The 24,174-nt window shown below is 47.0% G+C and overlaps 1 protein-coding gene and 2 non-coding genes across 3 annotated transcripts; 1 reads left to right on the top strand and 2 right to left on the bottom strand.

The window, feature by feature from the left end:
• The first annotated feature begins 4,968 nt into the window (after nucleotides 1-4,968).
• Nucleotides 4,969-5,041, top strand: trnam-cau (transfer RNA methionine (anticodon CAU)). Its single transcript has one exon. It is a non-coding gene; the product is annotated as a tRNA-Met (tRNA).
• A 10,650-nt stretch (nucleotides 5,042-15,691) lies between these two features.
• On the bottom strand, nucleotides 15,692-15,854 carry LOC137309077 (U1 spliceosomal RNA). Its single transcript, XR_010959750.1, has one exon. It is a non-coding gene; the product is annotated as a U1 spliceosomal RNA (small nuclear RNA).
• Nucleotides 15,855-18,868: 3,014 nt separating this feature from the next.
• Nucleotides 18,869-23,386, bottom strand: LOC137309075 (NACHT, LRR and PYD domains-containing protein 3-like). The gene is made up of 5 exons (XM_067977396.1): nucleotides 22,799-23,386; nucleotides 21,165-21,251; nucleotides 20,838-21,008; nucleotides 20,486-20,653; nucleotides 18,869-20,313 (listed from the first exon to the last, which is right to left on the bottom strand). The coding sequence occupies exons 1-5, from the start codon at nucleotides 23,377-23,379 to the stop codon at nucleotides 20,226-20,228; spliced, it is 1,095 nt and encodes a 364-aa protein (XP_067833497.1). The 5' UTR covers nucleotides 23,380-23,386; the 3' UTR covers nucleotides 18,869-20,225.
• Nucleotides 23,387-24,174: the final 788 nt, after the last annotated feature.

Raw genomic sequence — 24,174 nt, forward strand, 5'->3', positions numbered from 1 at the left:
TACAGTGAAGTGTTTATAATCACTGAAAGCTGATACACAAGGGGAGACCTCACAGTGTTGGGCACGGAGTGAAATACAGTGAAGTGTTTATAATCACTGAAAGCTGATACACCAGGGGAGGCCTCGCAGTGTTGGGAACGGAGTGAAATACAGTGAAGTGTTTATAATCACTGAAAGTTGATAGACCAGGGGAGGCCTCACATTGTTGTACAAGGAGTGAAATACACCGCAGTGTTTGTAACACAGAAATCTGACACACCAGGGGAGGCCTCACAGTGATGGACACGCAGTGAAATACAATGAAGTCTTTATAAACACAGAAAGCTGACACATAGTTACATTGGAAGATCGGAACAGGATTAGGCCATTTAGTCCCTCGAGCATGTTCCAACTTTCAATGAGATCATGCTTAATCTGTGACCTAACTCCACATATCAGCCTTAGCCCCAAATCCCTTCATACCTTTGGTTACCATAAATCTTTCAATATCAAATTTATAATTAACATTTGAGCTAGCATCAACTGCCGTTTGATGAAGAGATTTCCAAACTTCTCCCACCCTTTCCCTGTAGAAGTGTTTCCGAACTTCACTCCTGAAAGTCCTGGCTTTAATTTTCAGGCTATGTCCCCTAGTCCGAGACTCCCCAAACAGCGGAAATAATTTCTCTCTATCGAACCGATCAGTTCCTCGTAATACCTTGAAAACTGCGATCAAATTATCCCTTAATCTTCTAAATTCCAGGGAACACAAGTCTAGTTTGTTTACTCTCTCCTCGTAATTGAACCCTTAGTGCCCAGGTATCATTTCAGTAAATCTGCTCTGCACTCCCAAGGCCAATATGTCCTTCCTAAGGTGTGGTACCCAGGACTGAACACAGTAATCCAGCTGTGATCTAACCAGGGCTTTATACAGCTGTAGCATAACTTCTACCCACGTATTCTGGTCCTCTGGATATAAAGGCCAGCATTCCATTCGCCTTTTATGATTATTTTCTGTGCCTGTCCATGATATTTTAATGATCGATATACATGGACCTCTAAGTCTCTTGTGATTTTGTGATTTCCGTTCCCACTGCTGTTTCCCTGCACCAGTTACAAAGTACAGTCCTGGTCCCACTGCTGCTGAGACCCTGTGATTCTGCCATCTCAAGCCTTCATTTCTCCAACACTCTCGTCACCTCACATATTTAAATTAGCTGAGCGAGGACATACCACCTGGAATCACAAAGCCTTTCCCTGATTTCTCTCGGTGTGACCCGTCCAGTTAAAGAGGCCTCATTCTGTTATCTCACGGTGTGACCCAGCCAGTTAAAACAGTCTCACCCTGAGATCTCACGGTTTGATCCGTCCAGTTAAAGGGGGTCTCACCGTGTGGTCTCACGGTGTGACCCGTCCAACTAAAGAGGCTTCAACCTGTGATCTCATGGTGTGACACCTCCAGTTAAAGGGGCCTCACGCTATGATCTCACGGTGTGACCCGTCCAGTGAAAGAGGTTTCATCCTGTGATCTCACGTTGTGACACCTCCAGTTAAAGGGGCCTCACCATGTGATCTCACGGTTTGACCTGTCCAGTTAAAGGGGCCCCACCCTGTGATCGCACGGATTGACCCGTCCTGTTAAGGGGACGAGAGAGAGACAGAGGAAATTGTCCCAGCTCCAGAAAAGCATGCAGGATCTGCTCCAGCTGCAGTCGATGGGGATCGATGTTGGGGAGGAACTCAGAGAGTTGAAGGGCCAGAAGTCTCAATCTTCACCTCCGAGGCCTCAAAGATCACCTTTTGGTCCAGAGTCCGCTCCGTGGGGCAGGACGAGAAGTGCTCGCGCTTCTTCTTCTGAACGGTGCACGGAGAGACCTCTGGTGATCAGCAGCCTGAAGGAGGGAGAGGGCTCGGTGACGTCTTCACAGACCGACATACTGAGGGTCAGCAAGTCCTTTTATGCCGGGCTGTATGACGCGAAGCCCAGAGACAGCACAGCCTCCCAATCCTTCCTGTCCTCTCTCTCTTAGAGGACAGCGAGTGGGAGAGCCTGGATTGGTCACTGACCTTGGACGAGTTGACAAACGCCGTCCAGTCCTTCGAGAAGAGTAGAACTCCGGGTAACGATGGTTTACCGGTTGAGTTGTTCTCAGCTCTGAGGGACTGGATAGGTCCAGACCTACTGGAAGTGTATGGGGGTACGCTTCTGACAGGCAGCATGTCAGAATCCATGAGGAAAGGCATCATCATCATCATCTACAAGCAGAAGGGGGAGAGGGAAGAAATCAGAAATTGGTGACCCATTTCCTTGCTAAATGACGACTTGAAAATTCTGTCTGCGGTCATCGCCAACAGCCTCAAGTCTGCTCTGGAGAGGTTGATCCGCCCGGATCAGTCCTGCACGGTACCCGGCAGGAAGATCTCTGATAGCCTTGTGCTGCCCAGGCATACGATCGCCTACGTGCAGGACAGGGGGGTGAACACCGGCCTCATCAGCCTGGACTAGGACAAGGCCTTGCTCAGAATATCTCACACCGACATGATGGACGTGCTCTCCAAAATGGGCTTTGAGGAGGCAATCCGCGATTTGATGCGACTGCCCTATGTGGACATCCGCAGCACATTCCTAATCAATGGGCTGGAGTCGGAGAGTTTTCCAATCATATCTGGAGTCAGGCAGGGCTGTCCTCTCTCTGCGGTCTTGTTCAAGTGTTGTATCGAGCTATTTGCCCCGTCCATCAGGAAGGACACAGGTATCAGGGGGATGACGATCCCAGGCAGCGGAGGCTCTCAGGTTAAGGCCTCCCTGTACATGGATGACGTCACCGTCTTTTGCTCCGATCAGCAGTCGGTCCACAGACTGATGGGCATCTGTGAACGATTCGAACTGGCCTCGGGGTCCAGAGTGAACTACAGTAAGGGTGAGGCCATGTTCTATGGCAGGTGGGAGACCCGATCCTTTGTCCCTTTCACCGTCAGGTCCGACTACCTGGTTCAGGGGGGCCCCAGGTCTCCAGCAAGCAATGGGAGGAGCGGGTAGCCAAGGCGAAACAGAAGCTTGGTGTGTTGGGGGGCTCAATAACGGGCAGGAACCTGGTGATAAAGTGTGAGATACTCGCGGTGTTGCTCTACGTGGCCCAGGTCTGGCCCATTCCCCACCGCTCGGTCGCCACAGTCACCCGAGCTATCGTCCACTTTGTCTGGAGGTCCAAGGTAGAATGTGTCCACAGGGACACCATGTACAAGTCCCCAGGCAAAGGGGGCAGAAGCGTCCCTAATGCTGCCCTGATCCTGATGGATATTTTTGTGTGTGGCTGCCTCAGGATGTGTGTAGAGCCCTGTTACACAAACACCAAGTGTCACTACGTGCTGAGTTTCTACCTGTCCAATACACTGAGAAAACTGGGTCTGGCCATGCTGGCCGAGCAGACGCAGGATGTACCTTCCAGCTAGACAGTCCCCCACCACTGTCCCAGGTGGAGAATTTCCTGAGGAGGAACCACTTCGACCACAAGGCCGTCGGACAGTGGTCGACAAGGAACGTTCTGGGGGTCCTGCAGGAAAAGGAGAGGGTGAATCCGATCGGGCAGATCCCCGACCAGACGGTTGATGCCATTTGGCAGAACATCTCGTCGCTGGAACTGACCAACAGGCACCAGGATGTGGCCTGGATGGTGGTGAGAAGGGACCTCCCAGTGCGGTCCTTCCAACACGCACGGAATCTCAGCACCACCTCGAGCTGCCTTCAAAGCTGCAACAGGGATGAGACCGTTGTCCGTCTCCTGGTGGACTGGACCTTCACGCAGAATGTGTGGAGAGAGATGCGTTTGTCTCTGTCCCAGTTCATCCCCAACACCTCGGTAACACAGGACGCTGTGCTCCATGGGTTGTTCCCCAGGACGTACACTGAGACAGATATCGACTGCTGCTGGAAGACCATCAACTCGGTGAAGGAGGCCCTTTGGTCCACTCGAAACCTATAGGTTTTCCAGCTGAAGGAGCGGTCCACGAGCGAGTGTTGCCGACTGACACACTCCAAGGTCCAGGGAAATGTGCTGCGGGATGCACTGAGGCACGGTGCGGCCTACACAAGGGCTCTATGGGGAAAGAGCACCGTGTAAACCCATCCTACCTTTTATTATACAGAATGTATGACAAGAAATGCACTCTGCATTGTATCGAAATAATGGGATCAGAGTGTGTGCGATCTGTTTTGTATTGTTTAGAATTGAAATTGCGATTTTTACCCTGAACTGTATGCATCCTTAAATTTTATGAAATTTGAAAATAAAGAAAAAATGCTGCTCAACGGCACTCCTCTGAGCAGCGAGAGACCTGTCTGACTGTCTGAGAGAAGTCTTTTTTGCCTGAAAGTGAGTCCGGTTTGACGTGTTGTTGCACAAAGGCACTCCCTGCTGGTGAGCAGTGGAAAATGCTCGAGCAAAACAGGCGTGTTCGGACAGACACAGAAAGCTTTCAGGTTTGAGAAAGGAAAAGCGCCAATATTTTAAGCAGTAAGCAATCTGTAAAGTTAAGAAAGCGGCCTTGAGCTCAACACCATTCGCTCCAAAAGCAAGTTTGCTACTTTGCGCCGGAATTAAACCAGCGATTTAAGAGTAATTTTGCTTTCAAGATTTAATCTCTACAAGTTTTCCGCATTACCAGCTGAGCTATCGAAGGGAAGCAGCAAAGGTGATTGTTCACCGTGCGCCTTTTGACACTCCCGGACTCGTGGAGTTGCGTGGGCATGACCGAGACTGACTCGGTACCTGCTCATACCGCAGCGCTTTGAGAGTGTGAGCTGCTCCTTACTCTCCACAACCTGGGTTAGTGGAGCAATGGAGAACGTGTCTGGCCAGAATTCAGAAGATTGTTGGTTCGATTTCCACCTGGATGGAGAGTTTTTTGCAAACTGCCGATTAGTTTATGATTTTACAACTTGCAAACTGTCCTACTTGGTAGTGCTGCCTGGATGTTTGTGCATCAAGTGCCTTCTTAGCGCAGCAGGCAGCGCGTCAGTCTCATAATCTGAAGGTCCTGAGTTCAATCCTCAGAGAAGGCATCTTTAAGCTTTTTTCCCCATCTTTGCTCAAGACCAAAATCAAGAATTTTTGCTGCCTGCAGCACACCAAAAGATTTGCTGCCCCTTGACCCCTCTGTACCGTAGCACGCAGTGAAGCTTAAGAAGTACATGGACCATGGGCTCGCTGAAAACTGACACCACTTTTGTTTCTGGACAATTGACCCAAGTCAAAAGGTGAGTGGAGAATGCAAGAAACGATCCTACTATCTCTTACATGCTCAGCGAGCACTCTATCAGAATCATAGAAAGTTTACAGCACGGAAGGAGGCCATTCGGCCCATCGAGTCCACACCAGCTCTATGCAAGAGCAATCCAGCTTGTCCCACTCCCCCGCCCCATCCCCGGAGACCTGCAATTGTTTTCCTTTCCATGATTGATTCACCCCCTCGGGCAGTGCATTCCAGATCCTAACCACTCGCTGCGTAAAAAAGTTTTTCCTCCTGTCACATTTGGTTCTTTTGTCAATCAACTTTAATCTATGTCCTCTGGTCCTTGACCCTTCCGCCAATGGGAACAGTTTTTCTCTATCTACTCTGTCTAAATCCTTCATGATTTTGAATAACTCTATCAAATCTGCTCGCAATAGTCTCTGTTCCAAGGAGAACAATCCCAGCTTCTCCAGTCTATCCATGAAACTAAAATCCCTCATCCCTGGAATCATTCGAGTCAATCTCTTCTGCACCCTCTGCAAGGCCTTCACATCTTTCCTAAAGTGCGGTGCCCAGGAGTGGATACAATACTCCAGTTATGGCCGAACCAGTGTTTCATAAAGGTTCATCATGACTTCCATACTTTTGTACTCTATGCCTCTATTTATAAAGCCATGGATCGCGTATGGTTTTGAACTGCTTTTTCAACCTGCACTGTCACCTTCAATGATTTGTGCACATACACCCCCAGATCTCGCTGTTCCTGTACCCATTTTAGAATTGTGCCCTCTAGTTTATATTGTCTCTCCTCATTATTCCCACCGAAATGCATCAATTCGCATTTTTCTACGTTAATGTTCATCTGCCACGTGTCCGCCCATGACAACAGCGTGTCTATATCCTCTTGAAGTCCATCACTATTCTTCTTACTGTTTACTACCCTTCCACTGTGGGAGAACCTTCACCACACGGACTGCAGCGGTTCAAGAAGGCGGCTCACCACCACCTTCTCAAGGGCGATGAGGGATGGCCAGCGATGCCCACATCCCATGAACGAATAAAAAACAATTTCGTGTCCTCTGCAAATTTGGAAATTGTGCCCTGTACACCCAAGTCCAAGTCATTAATATATATCAAGAAAAGCAGTGGTCCCAGCACTGACCGCTGAGGAACACCACTATATACTTCCCTCCAGTCCGAAAAAACAACCGTTCACCACGACTCTCTGTTTCCTGTCCCGCAGCTAATTCTGTATCCATGTTTCTACTGCCCCCTTTATTCCATATTTGTGGTTGTTTATTGTAAATTGCCCTTCACAGTAGCTGCTTCGCACTCGCCTCCAAGCGGCTCCACGACCAGCAGAGAAATCTTGCCTTGGGTTGGCCCCCTCCCTGAATACAATCAATACTTTACTCCAATCGGTAGTATCGAGCATCAGCAAGTGAGCAACAGCAGAACTGGAAGCCACAGCAATCGTGAATGATGCTGAGAAGAGCCCGAGCCTGCGGAAGGCAGACGAGGTCACCGGAAAGGAACAGCGGCCCCGAGTTTGAGGGAGCAGCGAAGGCCCTGTCTGTCTGACTGACTGACAGAAGTCTTTTGCCTGAAAGCGGTTTGAAGTGTTGTTACGCAAAGGCACTCCCTGCCGGTGAGCAGAGGCAAATGCTCGAGCAAAACAGCCGTTTTCGGGCAGACACAGAAAGCTTGAATGTTTGAGAACGGAAAAGAGGTGCCCTGTGCCTCAGCGCCAACATGTTAAGCAGTCGGCTGTCTGTAAAGTTATGAGAACGGCCATGAGCTAATTGCTGCTTATTCCAAAAGCACGTTCACTACTTCGAACCAGCGACACTAAGGATGATTTTGATCTACTTTTGTATTAAACACTTCGATTCGACCAGCTGAGCTATCCATGGGAAGCAGTTAAGGTTTTTCCCTTTGGTGATTGTTCATTGTGCGCCTTTTGACACTCCTGGGCTCGTGGAATCGTGTGGGCATGACCAAGATCGACTCGGTACCTGCTCATACCGCAGCGCTTTGGGAGTGTGAGCTCCTACTTACCTTGTATCAGTTGGGCCAGTGGAGCAATGGACAACATGCCTGTTTACTGATAAGCCCGTTGTAGATTCGGTTCCCATTTCACTCGAAGGTTTCTGTAAACTTTTTTTATTACAGAACATACATTACTACATAAAATTTAAGAATACACAGAGTTAAAATTAAATTTCACAATTTCGAAGCAATACAATACAATAAAGACCGTGTCTCACGGTATGGCCCGTCCAGTTAAAGGGGCCACACCATGAGATCTCACGGCGTGACCTGTCCAGTTAAAGGGCCTCACCCTGTGATCATAAGACCAAAATAGATGGGAGTAGGAGTTGGCCATTCGGCCCCTCGACCCCGTTCCGCCATTTAATGAGATCATGGCTGATCTGATTTTTACCTCAACTCCACTTTCCCGCCTTTTCCCCATATCCTTTGACTCCCTTGCTGACCAAAAATTTGTCTGACTCAGCCTTGAATGTATTCAATGGCTCAGCCTCCACAGCTTTTTGGGGTAAAGAATTCCAAAGATTCATGACCCTCTGGGAGAAGAAATTCCTCCTCATTTCCGTCTTAAACGGGCGAACCCTTATTCTGAGACTATGGCCCCTAGTTTTAGATTCCTCCATGAGGGGTTCCATCCTCTCAGCATCTACCCTATCGAGTCCCCTCAGAATCTTGTATTTTTCGGTTAGGTCTCCTCTCATTCTTCTAAACTCCAACGAGTATAGACCCAACCTGTACAATCTTTCCTCATGAGACAACCCTTCCATACCTGGAATCAACCAGGTGAACCTTCTACAGGCATTTGGAGAGGCAGGGACTGATTAGGAACAGTCGGCATGGTTTTGTGAGAGGAAAATCATATCTCACGAATTTGATTGAGTTTTTTGAAGGAGTAACCAAGAAGATAGATGAGGGCTGTGCAGTAGATGTGGTCTACATGGACTTTAGCAAAGCCTTTGACAAGGTACCGCATGGTAGGTTGTTACATAAGGTTAAATCTCACGGGATCCAAGGTGAGGTAGCCAATTGGATACAAAATTGGCTTGACGACAGAAGACAGAGGGTGGTTGTAGAGGGTTGTTTTTCAAACTGGAGGACTGTGACCAGCGGTGTGCCTCAGGGATCGGTGCTGGGTCCGCTGTTATTTGTTATTTATATTAATGATTTGGATGAGAATTTAGGAGGCATGGTTAGTAAGTTTGCAGATGACACCTAGATTGGTGGCATTGTGGACAGTGAAGAAGGTTATCTAGGATTGCAACGGGATCTTGATAAATTGGGCCAGTGGGCCGATGAATGGCAGATGGAGTTTAATTTAGATAAATGTGAGGTGATGCATTTTGGGAGATCGAATCGGGCCAGGACCTACTCCGTTAATGGTAGGGCGTTGGGGAGAGTTATAGAACAAAGAGATCTAGGAGTACAGGTTCATAGCTCCTTGAAAGTGGAGTCACATGTGTATAGGGTGGTGAAGAAGGCATTCAGCATGCTTGGTTTCATTGGTCAGAACATTGAATACAGGAGTTGGGATGTCTTGTTGAAGTTGTAAAAGACATTAGTAAGGCCACACTTGGAATACTGTGTACAGTTCTGGTCACCCTATTATAGAAAGGATATTATTAAACTAGAAAGAGTGCAGAACAGATTTATTAGGATGTTACCGGGACTTGATGGTTTGACTTATAGGGAGAGGTTAGATAGACTGGGACTTTTTCCCCTGGAGATTAGGAGGTTTCGGGGTGATCTTATAGAAGTCTATAAAATAATGAGGGGCATAGATAAGGTAGATAGTCAAAATCTTTTCCCAAAGGTAGTGGAGGCTATAACGAGGGGGCATAGATTTAAGCTGAGAAGGGAGAGATATAAAAGGATCCAGAGGGGCAATTTTTTCACTCAAAGGGTGGTGAGTGTCTGGAATGAGCTGCCAGAGGCAGCAGTAGAGGCGGGTACAATTTTGTTTTTTAAAAAGCATTTGGACAGTTACATGGGTTAGATAGGTATAGAGGGATATGGGCCAAGTGCAGGCAATTGGGACTAGCTTCGTGGTACAAACTGGGCGACATGGACATGTTGGGCCGAAGGGCCTGTTTCAATGTTGTAAACTTCTATGATTCTCTGAACTGCCTCCAATGCAAGTATGTCCTTCCTTAAATAAGGGCACCAGTACTGTATGCTGTCCTCCAGGTGCGGTCTCACCAGCACCCTGTACAGTTTTAGCATGACTTCCCTGCTTTTACACTCCGCTCCCACATAAATAAAGGCCAATATTCCGTTTGTCTTCCGGATTACCTGCTGCAACTACATGTTGAATTTTTGTGTTTCATGTACGAGGACACCCAGATCCCTCTGTACTGCAGCATTTTGTAGTATTTCACCATTCAATCAATATTTGCTTTTCTATTTTTCCTCTCAAAGTGGATGACTTCACATTTTGCCACGTTATATTCCATCTGCCAAATGTTTGCCCATTCGCTTAACCTGTCAATATCCCTTTGCAGACACTTTGTGCCCTCATCGCAACATGCTTTTCCACCTATCTTTGTATCATCAGCAAACTTGGCCACAAGATACTCTGTTCCTTCATCTAAGTGATTGATATATATTGTAAATAGTTGAGGCCCCAGCACGGAGCCCTGTGGCACCCCACTAGTTACAGATTGTTATTTGGAAAATGACCCTTTTATCCTGACTCTTTGTTTTCTGTTAGTTAGCAAATCCTCTATCCATGCCAGTATATTACCCCAACACCATGAGCTCTTATCGTGTGCAGTCATCTTTTATGTGGTACCTTATCGAACGTCTTTTGGAAATCCAAATATACTGCATCCATTGGTTCCCCCTTATCCAACCTGAGCATTACTTCCTGGTGGTGGATGGGTGCCAATCAAGCGGGCTGCTTTGTCCTGGATGGTGTCGAGCTTCTTGAGTGTTTTTGGAGCTGCACTCATCCAGGCAAGTGGAGAGTATTCCATCACACTTGTGTATTCCAAGACTTGTGCCTTGGAGATGGTGGAAAGGCTTTGGGGAGTCAGGAGGTGAGTCACTCGCCGCAGAATACCCAGCCTCTGACCTGCTCTTGTAGCCACAGTATTTATATGGCTGGTCCAGTTAAGTTTCTGGTCAATGGCGACCCCCAGGATGTTAATGGTGGGGGATTCGGCGATGGTAATGCCGTTGAATGCCAAGGGTAAGATAGTTAGACTCTCTCTTGTTGGAGATGGTCATTGCCTGGCACTTGTCTGGCGCGAATGTTACTTGCCACTTATGAGCCCAAGCCTGGATGTTGTTCAGGTCTTGCTGCATGCGGGCACGGACTTCATTATCTGAGGGGTTGCGAATGGAACTGAATACTGTGCAATCATCAGCGAACATCCCCATTTCCGAACTTATGATGGAGGGAAGGTCATTGATGAAGCAGCTGAAGATCGTTGGGCCTAGGACACTGCCCTGAGGAACTCCTGCAGCAATGTCCTGGGGCTGAGATGATTGGTCTCCAACAACCACTACCATCTTCCTTCTTGCTAGGTATGACTCCAGCCGATGGCGAGTTTTCCCCCTGATTCCCGTTGACTTCAATGTTACTCGGGCTCCTTGGTGCCACACTCGGTCAAATGCTGCCTTGATGTCAAGGGCAGTCACTCTTACCTCACCTCTGGAATTCAGGTCTTATGTCCATGTTTGTACCAAGGCTGTAATGAGGTCTGGAGCCGAGTGATCCTGGCGGAACCGAAACTGAGCATCATTGAGCAGGTTATTTGTGAGTAAGTGCCGCTGGATAGCACCGTCGATGAAACCTTCCATCACTTTGCTGAAGATCAGTGGTCGAATTCTTGCTTTCCCCATGAGTGACCTGTGTTCGATTCGCGGCCAATGCACTCTCAATTTCATTTTAGATCTTTAATTCGCCAGCACCACTCAACCCCGCTTATAGCTGAAATTCACCATTTATTTAGGGCTGCAAGTAGTGTGGCCATTGTTTTCGGCCAGAATGGAGATGATTGGGTAATTCCCCCGTCAATCACTGCTGTAATTGACTGGGATTAATTTTACACACATAATTTGTATTATGTAACTATCCTCCCCGCATTGCATTTTACAAACATACAAACATACGAACAAGAACTAACAGCAAAAGATACTCTGGTGCATCCAGCCTGTCTCATGCAATTCTCATACCTTGTGTTTCACACAAAAGACAATCCCCACTCCACCCAAAACTACGCCATCTGCTGCGAGAGGCGAAAAAACAAATGAAAACTCAGGCCAATCTGGGGGGAGGGGGAATCTTGGAGTTTCCTCTCGACCCTTAGGAGATCGAAACTGGAGCAGGAGGTTATTCTGGCCCTGGATAATTCTATGCATTACCTACCTTTTGCATGCGATGATCTGCCCCAGCCTGAAAGAGGTCCAGCTCTCGATTGAAATATTGCTGGAGAAATAATCAATTTATATTATGTAACTATCCTCCACTCATTGCATTTTACTGGATCAATAATCAATTTATATTATGTAACTATCCCCCACTCACTGCATTTTACTGGATCAATAATCAATTTGTATTATGTAACTGTCCCCCACTCACTGCATTTAACTGGATCAATAATCAATTTATATTATGTAACTATCCCTCACTCACTGCATTTTACTGGATCAATAATCAATTTGTATTATGCAACTATCATCCACTCACATACTGCATTCTTCTGGCGAAATAATGAATTTGTATTACGTAAATCTCCTTTTAAAGTCCGACGTTATGTATTTGTTTGTATATAATAGGAAGTGTATGCATACTTTGTTTAAAATTGTTGTAGATTTACAGTAAAGTAGTAAAATATCTGGCAATTTCTGAAGCAAGTAGAGTTAGTTGAAATATCAGAGGTTTTTGCAAAAATGCTGAGAAGGTGGCAGTTGCAGAATCGAGGTTCTACAGCGTCACCTCTGGTGGACAGGTGTAATTACAGCATTTCACATTTACAGAGGCAGTTTTTTATTGTAAAAATTAATACAATATAGGAATTTCTAATGGAAAGAGGTGACGCAGAAGTGTAAGTACTTTTTAAAAACAATATTAGGTGCAGGCATATGATTTATAATGTATTAGTAATTGAACTCGCTGGGGTTTGTTGTAAGGTGTCAGTAGTGGCCCAGTTGATAGCCTCCTTAACTCTGATATTGGACATTGTAGTTTCGACTCCCACTCCAGAGACTTCAGCACAAAATCTAGGCTTACTGGATTAGTCCAGTGCAGAACTAATGGAGTTTGGTACTCTGAGAGGATCTGTCTTTCAGATAAGACATTAAACAGAGGCTCTATATTCTCTCACAGGTGGACGTGAAATAATCTAAGGCACTATTGGAAGAAAAGCAGGCGAGTTCAACAGGGTGTCCTGGTCAATGTTTATCCCTCAACCAACATCACCAGGACAGATGATCTGCTTATTATTACATTGCTGTTTAAGGGACCTTGCTCTGTGAAAATCGGCTGCTGTGTTCCTACATTACAACAGTGATTACACTTCAAAAAGCACTCCATTGGCTGCAAATCGCTTTCGGACCTGCTTTGATCGTGAAGGGCGCTTTATAAATTAAAGATATTCCTCTTTTATTGTTAAATAGCAAAACCTTTGCCAAATTGTGAAGCAAAGATGTCGAGTTGGTTGGTGCATAGATTTTCCTGTACAGTACAGCAGAAGTAGGCCATTCGGCCCCTGGACCCTGCTCCTCCATTAAATAAGATCATGGCTGAACTTTTACCTTAATTCCACTTTCCCACCGTATCCACATATCACTTGATTCCCTCAGTGTCCAAAAATCGATCGATGTCAGTCTTGAAGATACTCAACAACTGAGCATCAACAGCCCTCTGGGGTGGCAGAAAATTCCAAAGATTCACAACCCGCTGAGTATTTTTTTTCCTCTTCTCGGTCCTAAATGGCCGACCCCTCATCTTGAGACTATGACCCCTAGTTCTAGAGTCTCCAGCCAACGAGAGCAGCCTCTCTGCATCTACCTTGTCAAGCCTTCTAAGAATTTTATACGTTTCAATTACATCACCACTCATTGTTCTAAAATCCAGAGAACATGAGCCCATTCTACTCAATCTCTCCTCATAGGACAACCCTCTCATCCCAGGAATCAATCCAGCGAACCTTCGTTATACGCCCTCTAAGGCAAGTATATCCTTCCTTTGGTAAGGAGACCAAAACTGTACACAGTACTCCAGATGTGGTCTCACCAAACTCCTATATATTTGCAGCAAGACCTCCTTATTCTTGTACTCCAACCCCCTTGAAATGTAGAATTACATAGCATTTCCCTTCCTAATTGTTTGCTGTACCTGCATGTTAACTTTCTTTGATTCGTGTACAAGGAAACCCAAATCCCCCTGACTACAACATTTCTTAGTTTCTCACCATTTAAAAAAATATTCTGCTTTTCTATTCTTGCTACCAAAGTGAATAACCTCACATTTCCCCACATTATACTCTATTTGCCACCTTCTCGCCCTGTCTATATCCCTTTGAAGCCTCTTTGCGTCCTCCTCACCACTTACTTTCCCACCTTTGTATCGTCAACAAGTTTGGATACATTATTCTCGGTCCCCTCCTATAAGTCATTGATATAGATTGTAAACAGCTGAGGCTCCAGAACTGATAATTGCGGCACCCGTCTCGTTACTACCTGCCAACCCGAAAATGACCCATTTATTCCTTACTCCTTTTTTCCAGTCCGTTAACCAATCGTCAATCCATGCTAATATATTACCTCCAATCCTATGAGCCCTAATCTTGTGTAACAATCTCTTGTGTGGCTCCTTTCTCCTGTCCCAGTGGTTTCTGGACCATCAATAGATTACCGGAAGCCCCAATAGATATCTGGAACACCAATAGATTTCTCCCGTCCCAATGGTTTACTCCAGCTTTTTTTTTTCAAAAAAATGTACTTTATTAATAAAATTTGCAGCAATGCATACAGTACAGTTGTCATATCACATTCCAAACGTACACAATACAGATTATACAATTTGCAGGTTACATCAAGTACGGTTCAATGAACACATTGTACATAATTACAGTTCATCACACTATGGGGTGTCTCATTGCATTATACTCAACACAGATTGTTGATTACAGATTCATTACAGGTACATTACAGATTCATTACAGGTACATTACAGCAATTTGAATTTTACATTCTGCACAGGGTTTTTTTCCCCCTGATTTCAGCCCCTCGGTATACAATGGCGGGAAGGCTATAAACGGTTGCCTTTCCCCACAGAGCCTTTGCGGTGGCCGCACCCATCCTCAGTGCGTCCCTGAGCACGTAGTCCTGGACCTTGGAATGTGCCAGTCTGCAACACTCGGTCGAGGACAGCTCCATGCACTGGATGACCAGCAGGTTTCGGGCAGACCAAAGGGCGTCTTTCACCAAGTTAATGGACTTCCAGCAGCAGTTGATGTCTGTCTCGGTGTGCGTCCCCGGGAACAGCCCGTAGAGCACACAGTCCTGTGTTACGGAGCTGCTCGGGACGAACTTGGACAGATACCACTGCATCTCTCTCCAGACCTTCTTTGCAAAGGCGCATTCCAGAATGAGATGGGTGACGGTTTGGTCTGCACCGCAGCCTCCTCGGGGACAATGTGCGGTGGCGCTGAGAGACCGGGAGTGCATGAAGGATCTGACAGGAAGGGCCCTTCTCACCACCAGCCAAGCTGTGTCTTGGTGTTTGTTTGAAAGTTCTGGCGATGTTTTTATTTATATATTTCAAAAATATACTTTATTCATAAAAATCGTAAAGGTAAACAGAACAATGCAACTATCACAATACAACTACAGGTCATACATGATAAATACAGTTCATGACACTGCAGGGTGCCTCATTGCACTTGCAATCAGTATAGATTACAGTTACATTACAGCAATTACAGTCATTACAAGGAGTTTTTTTTGGTTTCCAGTCCCTCGGCCTACGATGGCGAGAGTGTCCTAAAATGTGGCCTTTCCCCATCGAGCTTTTGCGGTGGCTGCATCTTAGCGCCCTGTCCTAGAAATGCTTTAATATCTAAGGGTTACTAGGTATTTTGCAGAAAAGAACGACGAACACCATTGTTAATCGGCCAGCAAGTCCTTCGAGGTGATAGCTCAGATTGTAAACAATTTTACACCACCAAGTTATAGTCCAACAAATTTATTTTAAATTCCACAAGCTTTCGGAGGCTTCACCTGACGAAGGAGGAAGCCTCCGAAAGCTTGTGAATTTAAAATAAAATTGCTGGACTATAACTTGGTGTTGTAAAATTGTTTACAATTGTCAACCCCAGTCCATCACCGGCATCTCCCCAGCACAGCTCAGATAGGCAGTGATTCGAAGTTGCCATTAAAGTCACCGTTCTGGGAGCACACATTATTTCTGCTTTTAGTCATGAACGAGGGGAGAGCGCGAACGCAGTCCCCACTACCACAAATTTTGCAGTCGAGTATCCCGCATTTGGGGACATCGCAGGCGTCAGCACACCCGGAGTGCAATGGGTTAGCCTCGTCCTGGGAGAACCTCCTTCCTGATCAAGGTCTCTCCCCTGCCAGGTAAGTATGCTCGAATGCTGTTGCAAATTTCCATCCAACGGCAGTCAACACTCTTTCACATTAGGGCAAATAAGAATTTTAAACGTTCATTTTCCATTTTTATAAGGAATGTTTACTGGAAATGTAAGAATCATTGTTTTTCCATCATTTCTTTGGTTAAATATGATCGTTTTTGCAGATTCAACAGTATTCGCTGCCTCATTTGCATATCACCCATAAAAGGAAAGAGCGCCCCCCATTCGCCGGATGGAACGGAGCATTCCTGAATGGCTCTGCCCATTTACAGCTCATCTCTTGTTTCTTTACTTGTCCCACGACCGCCCTCCTCGCCTTGAATCTTTTTTTTCCAAAAAATATACTTTATTCATAAAATTTGCAGCAGTACATACAATACAGTTGTCATATCACTTTCCAAACGTACACAATACAGATTATACAATTTGCAGGTTACGTCAAGTACAGTTCAATGAACACATTGGACATAATTACAGTTCATGACACTCTAGGGTGTCTCATTGCATCATACTCAACACAGATTATTGCTTACAGATTCATTTCAGATTCATTACAGGTACATTACAGGAATTTGAATTTTACATTCTGCCCGAGGGGGTTTTTCCCTGATTGCAGCCCCTCGGTTTACAATGGCGGGAAGGCTCTAAACGGTTGCCTTTCCCCACAGGGCCTTTGCGGCGGCCGCACCCATCCTCAGTGCATCCCTCAGCACGTAGTCCTGGACCTTGAAATGTGCCAGTCTGCAACACTCGGTCGAGGACAGCTCCTTGTGCTGGAAGACCAGCAAGTTTCGGGCAGACCAAAGGGCGTCTTTCACCGAGTTGATGGTCTTCCAGCAGCAGCTGATGTCCGTCTCAGTGTGCGTCCCCGGGAACAGCCCGTAGAGCACAGAAACCTGTGTTACGGAACTGCTCGGGACGAACCTGGACAGATACCACTGCATCTCTCTCCAGACCTTCTTTGCAAAGGCACATTCCATAAGGAGATGGGTGACGGTCTCGTCTCCACCGCAGCCTCCTCTGGGACAGCGCGCGGTGGCGCTGAGAGTCCGGGATTGCATGAAGGATCTGACGGGAAGGGCCCTTCTCACCACCAGCCAAGCTAGGTCTTGGTGCTTGTTTGAGAGCTCTGGCGATGAGGCGTTCTGCCAAATGACATTGACAGTCTGCTCGGGGAACCAACCGACAGGATCCACCATCTCCTTTTCCCGCAGGGTCTCGAGGACGTTACGTGCGGACCACTTGCTGATCGCCTTGTGGTCAAAGGTGTTTTCCTGCACAAACCTTTCCACGAAGGACAGGTGGGGCGGAACGGTCCAACTGGACGGAGCGTTCCGTGGCAGCGTGGCCAGGCCCATCCTTCTCAACACCGGGGACAGGTAGAACCTCAGCACGTAGTGACACTTTGTGTTTGCGTACTGAGGGTCTATGCACAGCTTGATGCAGCCGCACACAAAGGTGACCATCAGGATGAGGGCCACGTTGGGCACGCCTTTCCCCCCTTTCTCTGGAGATTTGTACATCGTGACCCTGCGGACACGGTCCATTTTTGATCTCCAGACGAAGTGGAAGATGGCTCGGGTGACTGTCGCGGCGCAGGAGCGAGGTATGGGCCAGACCTGCGCCACGTACAGCAACACCGAGAGCACCTCGCACCTGATGACCAGGTTCTTGCCCACGATCGAGAGGGATCGTTGATGCCACAGTCCCAGTTTCTGCTTAACCTTGGAGATACGCTCCTCCCAGTTTTTGGTGCACGCCCCGGCCCCCCCGAACCAGATCCCCAGCACCTTCAGGTAATCCGACCTGACGGTGAAGGGGACAAAGGATCGGTCGGTCCAGTTCCCAAAGAACATGGCTTCGCTCTTGCTACGATTTACCCTGGCCCCCGAGGCCAGTTCGAAACGGTCGCAGATGCTCATCAATCTGCGGACCGACAGCTGATCCGAGCAAAAGACGGCGACGTCATCCATGTACAGGGAGGCCTTGACCTGAGTGCCTCCGCTGCCTGGGATCGTCACCCCTCTTATGCCCGCATCCCTCCTGATGGACTCGGCAAAGGGTTCGATGCAACACACGAACAAGACGGAGGAGAGAGGACAGCCCTGCCTGACTCCAGATTCTGTCAAAGAGCCAGCACAGGCACGATGGGCCGAATGGCCTGCTTCAATGATACAACATTCTCTGATATTGCTGGCTGGTTCATAACGGCCAAGAAGGTTCACTCGGTTAATCCCGGGGATGAGGGGGCGGACGTATGAGGAGAGGTTGAGTGGATTGGGACTCTACTCATTGGAGTTCAGAAGAATGAGAGGCGATCTTATTGAAAGATATAAGATTGTGAAGGGTCTTGATCGGGTGGATGCGGTAAGGATGTTCCCAAGGATGGGTGAAACTAGAACTAGGGGGCATAATCTTAGAATAAGGGGCTGCTCTTTCAAAACTGAGATGAGGAGAAACTTCTTCACTCAGAGGGTAGTAGGTCTGTGGAATTTGCTGCCCCAGGAAGCTGTGGAAGCTATATCATTAAATACATTTAAAACAGAAATAGACAGTTTCCTAGAAGTAAAGGGAATTAGGGGTTACGGGGAGCGGGCAGGAAATTGGACAGGAATTTAGATTTGAGATTAGGATCAGATCAGCCATGATCTTATTAAATGGCGGAGCAGGCTCGAGGGGCCGATTTGCCTACTCCTGCTCCTATTTCTTATGTTCTTATTTTGTGACAGGTGCATGGCAGTAATTTTACGTTGCCTTGAGGCCATGTTACGTTGCATGTCGGGCGGCCGTTTTTTGGAGTCCCAGCTGAGCTCTACTCAATTTGTGTAAATTGCACATCCACCCCCCCCCCCCCCGAGTAAGACCCACCAGGTTTAATAGACCGACAAGTCACATCTGTGACGCTGATTGGAGGAGTTGGGATGTACTTTCCAGGAAACTTCATTCAATATTTTAAAATACGAACACCAGTTTGTTGATTTTAAATAATGAGGAGACCAGGCCTGAGCTGAAGTAAACGGTGGAGTTTTATTAACTTAGCACATGGACAGCAACTCACATTTAGATAGAAGCCTTTATAGCAGTGAATCGTCTCAACGTGCTTCACAGGAGCAATCAGACAAAATTTGACACTGAGCCAAGCAAGGAAATATTACTCCAGGTGACCAAAAGCTTGGGAAAACAGGTCGTTTTAAGGAGCATCTGAATGGAGGACAGAGAGCGGAGAAGAACAGGTAGGGAATACCAGATATTAGGGCCAAGGCAGCTGAAGGCAAGGCACACAGGGATGCTTGTTCCAGATTCTGATTCCTGACTGGGAGAGGCACCCAGTAGTACTGAATGCAATGATCAGTTTCCCACTGCAGCCCAGACTGAGCCCCACCCTGGGCCCTTCCTGTCTGTACATTGACCCAGTGTCCCACTGCAGACCAGACAGAGCCCCACCCTGGGCCCTTCCTGTCTGTACATTGACCCAGTGTCCCACTGCAGCCCAGACTGAGCCCCACCCTGGGCCCTTCCTGTCTGTACATTGACCCAGTGTCCCACTGCAGCCCAGACTGAGCCTCACCCTGGGCCCTTCCTGTCTGTACATTGACCCAGTGTCCCACTGCAGCCCAGACTGAGCCCCACCCTGGGCCCTTCCTGTCTGTACATTGAGCCAGTGTCCCACTGCAGCCCAGACTGAGCCCCACCCTGGGCCCTTCCTGTCTGTACATTGACCCAGTGTCCCACTGCAGCCCAGACTGAGCCCCACCCTGGGCCCTTCCTCTCTGTACATTGACCCAGTGTCCCACTGCAGCCCAGACTGAGCCGCACCCTGGGCCCTTCCTGTCTGTACATTGACCCAGTGTCCCACTGCAGCCCAGACTGAGCCCCACCCTGGGCCCTTCCTGTCTGTACATTGACCCAGTGTCCCACTGCAGCCCAGACTGAGCCCCACCCTGGGCCCTTCCTGTCTGTACATTGACCCAGTGCCCCACTACAGCCCAGACTGAGCCGCACCCTGGGCCCTTCCTGTCTGTACATTGACCCAGTGCCCCATTGGGGACCATCCAGCCCCGGATATCCGGCAGAATCAGCGCTGGGGGACCGGGTGACTGAGTCTCGTGACCCTGTCGCTGGGCCTCTGACGTCACAATGGGAGACGACGCTCGCTCAGCTCGAGCTGGAAACCGTTAAAGGGCCGTTCGGATTTCAACCTGGAGCGCGGCCGGTTAAAGGGGAGGGACAGAGAATCGGCCAAAAATGTTCATATCATGAGACCAGGAATGGTTTCAATTGAAATGTTCATACAATGAGATCAGTAATGGTTATAAATTGAAATGTTCATACAATGAGACCAGGAATGGTTATAAATTGAAATGTTCACACTCCCACACTCAGTCCGGGTCTGGATTCCCGCAGTGACTCCAGGTGTCTCTTTCCGTTTGGACTGAACAGATTCCCCCTCAGACTGAAACAGATTAAAGATTAAACAGGAAATAAACAGATTGAACAACAGTGGAAATAACAGGGAGACTGGGGTTAATATTTCAATAATAATTACAGAGAAATATTACCCATAAAAGGGACTGAATCCCACTGATATTTTATTTATTACATTAAACATTAACACTAATACTCACCAGATCCGCTCCAGACTCCTGCGGGTCAGTATGAGGGAGCGGAGAGCGGGGACAGATCGGTCTGTGAAGGAGTTTGATCCCAGGTTCAGATCCGTCAGTGACCGGTTTGTACTGAGAGCGGAGACGAGATCCTCGGTACAAGAATCTGTGAGACCGACATCATCCAGACTGGGGATGAGAGAGAGAGAATTAACAGCAATCAGGGTAATTCCCCAGTGTTTATTAATAACACTATTACTGATAATAATAATAATAATGTACATTATTAGTAACACTTAATTTTACTAATAATAATGTTTAATATTAGACAGCCAGTTATTATAAACACAATCTCACACAATCTGATACTTACCGCAGTTCCTGTATTTTACAGTCCGGGTTCCTCAGAGCCGTAAACAGTAGTTTCATTCCTGAATCTCCCAGTTTATTATTACCCAGGTTCAGAACCGTCAGTGACCGGTTTGTACAGAGAGCGGAGGAGAGATCATCGGCACAAGAAGCTGTGAGACCGTTGTACCATAACCTAGAGATCAGAGTGAGGAGAGAGACGAGCAGAGATAACAGGAATCAGAGTAAATTCCCAGTATTTATTTGTATTATTATTACTTATACTGACCTTAATGTACAGTGTTAGACATCCAGTTATTACAAACACAATCTCACACAGTCTGATACTTACTCCAGTGTCTGTATTTTACAGTCCGGGTTCCTCAGAGCCGCAGACAATAGTTTCACTCCTGAATCTTCCAGTTGATTTCCTGCCAGTCTAAACACAAAAATACAGAGAGTGAGAAACAAACTGAATCCAATCCCCGATCTGACACAATTTCTCTCTGATTTTTCAGTGTTTCCTGTAGTATCTTCAGGAAATTAATAACTAGATTTCCCTGTCGCTGACAATGAATCTTACTCTGTCCAACGCCCCATATATTCAGGGACTGTCAGTAAATATATTTATTAAATAAAGTGCTGTCTGTGTGAAGCCTTCAAATGTCCCTCAGTCCGGTCTCATTCCCTGATGATCAGAATCACCCTCCTGGAGGTCCCGTCATGTTTGGGGAAATTGTCTCATTTCTGCTGATTCTTAAATCCCAGATTTTATGGGAATGGGGCAATTTTCCTGAATTAAATAATAAAGTGGTGATTACCTGTACTTTATGCAGTATTATATTAATCTGTTTCATACCTCGGGGTGAGTTATATTGTGAAACGGCACTAAAGGCTGCTGTAAAATCCATCCCCCAGGATTTTATGTAACAAGGAGAGTTTATTCTGTCCTGTTACTAGTTTTAAATGTCCCTGTACTTCTAGTTTATCGGGGAGGGGAGTCTCTCACTTTATTCCCATTAAATTCTCTCCACATTTATTTCAGGCGCAACGTTCCCGACAGTTTATGGGGATTTTTCTGAAGTTCCCTCCCCGAGCGGGGCCTCACACACAGGGGGCAGATTATGGGAAATTCCCGGGTTCACTGCCCCCTGGTTAACCCAGGAGCCTCACGCTGTGTGTGAGGCCCCACCGCTGGCCGGTGTGTGTCTGTACTCCTGGCCTAATACCCCACAACCCGTTAGATTGGAACCTTTTCAAAGGCAGATTTTAGTTCCCAAATCTCACTGAAGTGTCGGCCTGGATTAATGAGCGAGGGGCCTGAATCCACGACCTTCTGACTCAGAGGCACGAGTGCTGCCAGCTGGGTGAAGAGATGATGGATGTATTGGAGAGTGTGAAGGGCAGTGTCATTGATGAGTTAAGATAACGGACCGTCGTCCTGCGGGGAAAGCTCAGCCCGCCCACTGGCGGTTGACTGCCCGAAAGCTGTGTTTTGCTGTTTGTTACTGAATGTTTGGTGTTTCTGCTTCCCTCTCCAACACACGTTGACAGTCCGGTGACTGTCACTTGCCCCCACACCTCGGTAAGAGGGTGGGATGCTCCGACACACAGACTGCTGCAATTAGTGTCGATCTACTTGTAAGTAACAGTGAGAAGGAGCCTCTTCAATGGACGCATCTCAGTCAGTGAGAAAAACAACAATAAATATCATTTATTACAATTAAATTATCAGACTCTTTCAGTGACCTGTATTTACTGATCGGATAAAAATTGTGAAATCCCGAATTGTTCACAAGGATCCATTTTAGATTCTCCAGTCCTGAGGGAATTACTAACCGATCCTCTTATCATTTGTCATATTTGTGTTGAATCTGTTTCTCTCTGGTTTAACTGAACTGTTTGTTTCCCTTCATTTCCGATCAGCAATACAATCCGTGACTGTTCTACAATTGGCCTGACAGTTAGAGACAAATAATCATTCACCTCAACACCTGGCATTTGTGCACTACGGTTCCCAGCCGCTGGAGTCCTTCACACTGGATGGAGCATTTCTGTAGATCGAGGTGTTTTATTGTATCACAGAGTCCAATGACATGAGACAGCACCGCACAGTCAATCGGGGTCAGTCTCAATTCACTAAATGTAAGTGTTTCCACAGATCGCACTGTGACCCGAGCCAGTGTTTTATTCTGAGACTCAAACAGGTAGTGGAATGTGTTCAGGAGGTTCCTTTTCCCAGTTTTACTCTCTGTCTTTCCAATCTGTCCTTCAACCTTCTCCTTCACCCAGTCAATCACTCCGCAGATCGTTTGATGAAGAAGTGGACCCAGAAACTCCTCCAGGGGCCGAGCTGACTGTGAGGAGGAGAGACCAACAACAAAACGGAGAAATATCTCAAATCGTCCATCTTCCTTGCTGTGGGCTTCACTGAGGAGTTTCCGGATGTCCCCAGGATCTGGAGTCAGGAATTGTGCGAGTGCGGCTACAAACTCTTGGATGGTGAGGTGCGGGAATGTGTAAACCACACTCTGGGCAGAATCATCTCTCTCCAAAAGTTCCATCATGAACCCAGACAGGAACTGGGAAGGTTGAAGATTGTACTTGATCAAATCTCCATTTCTGAACACAATCTTCTTCTTGGAGACCCCAGTGAAAGCCATCTCACCGATCTTCAGTAACACATCACGGGGGGATTCAATCTCTCGGCCATGGTTTTTCAGAATGTTGTAAATATAGTAGGAATATAGTTGGGTGATGGTCTTGGGAACACGCTGCTGTTTCCTTTCCCTTTGTGTGAAGAAGGGACCCAGTGACAGACAGAGGATCCAGTAGTAGGAAGGGTTGTAACACATGGTGTACAGGATCTCGTTCTCCTCCACATGATTGAAAACAGCTGCTGCCACCGACTGATCTTCAAAAAACTTGTTGAAATATTCCTTCCGTTCCTCACCAACAAATCCAAGGATTTCAGCCCAGACACTGATCTCAGCCTTTTCCAATAAATGTAATGCAGTGGGGCGGCTGGTCACTAGCACTGAACATCCTGGGAGCAGCTTGTGCTGTAATAAACTGTACACAATGTCAGACACTTCACACCAGTCTTCAGGATCTGTGCACATGTACTGAGGTTCTGTATTTCTCCGATTGTCAGCAAAATTGATACTGTCCTTGAATTCATCTAAACCATCGAATGTAAACAGTAATACCTCTGGGTTCTTCCAGAGTTCTCCCAGAATATTTCCAAAGTAAGGATACAGATCCAGTATCAGATTCCTCAGGTTTATTCTACAGTTAATAGCATTCAAATCCCGGAACCTAAAGCTGAAAACAAATTGAAAGTGTGGGTATACTTTCCCAGT

This window comes from Heptranchias perlo, unplaced genomic scaffold, assembly GCF_035084215.1.
Source record: "Heptranchias perlo isolate sHepPer1 unplaced genomic scaffold, sHepPer1.hap1 HAP1_SCAFFOLD_147, whole genome shotgun sequence".
Taxonomy (NCBI): domain Eukaryota; kingdom Metazoa; phylum Chordata; class Chondrichthyes; order Hexanchiformes; family Hexanchidae; genus Heptranchias; species Heptranchias perlo.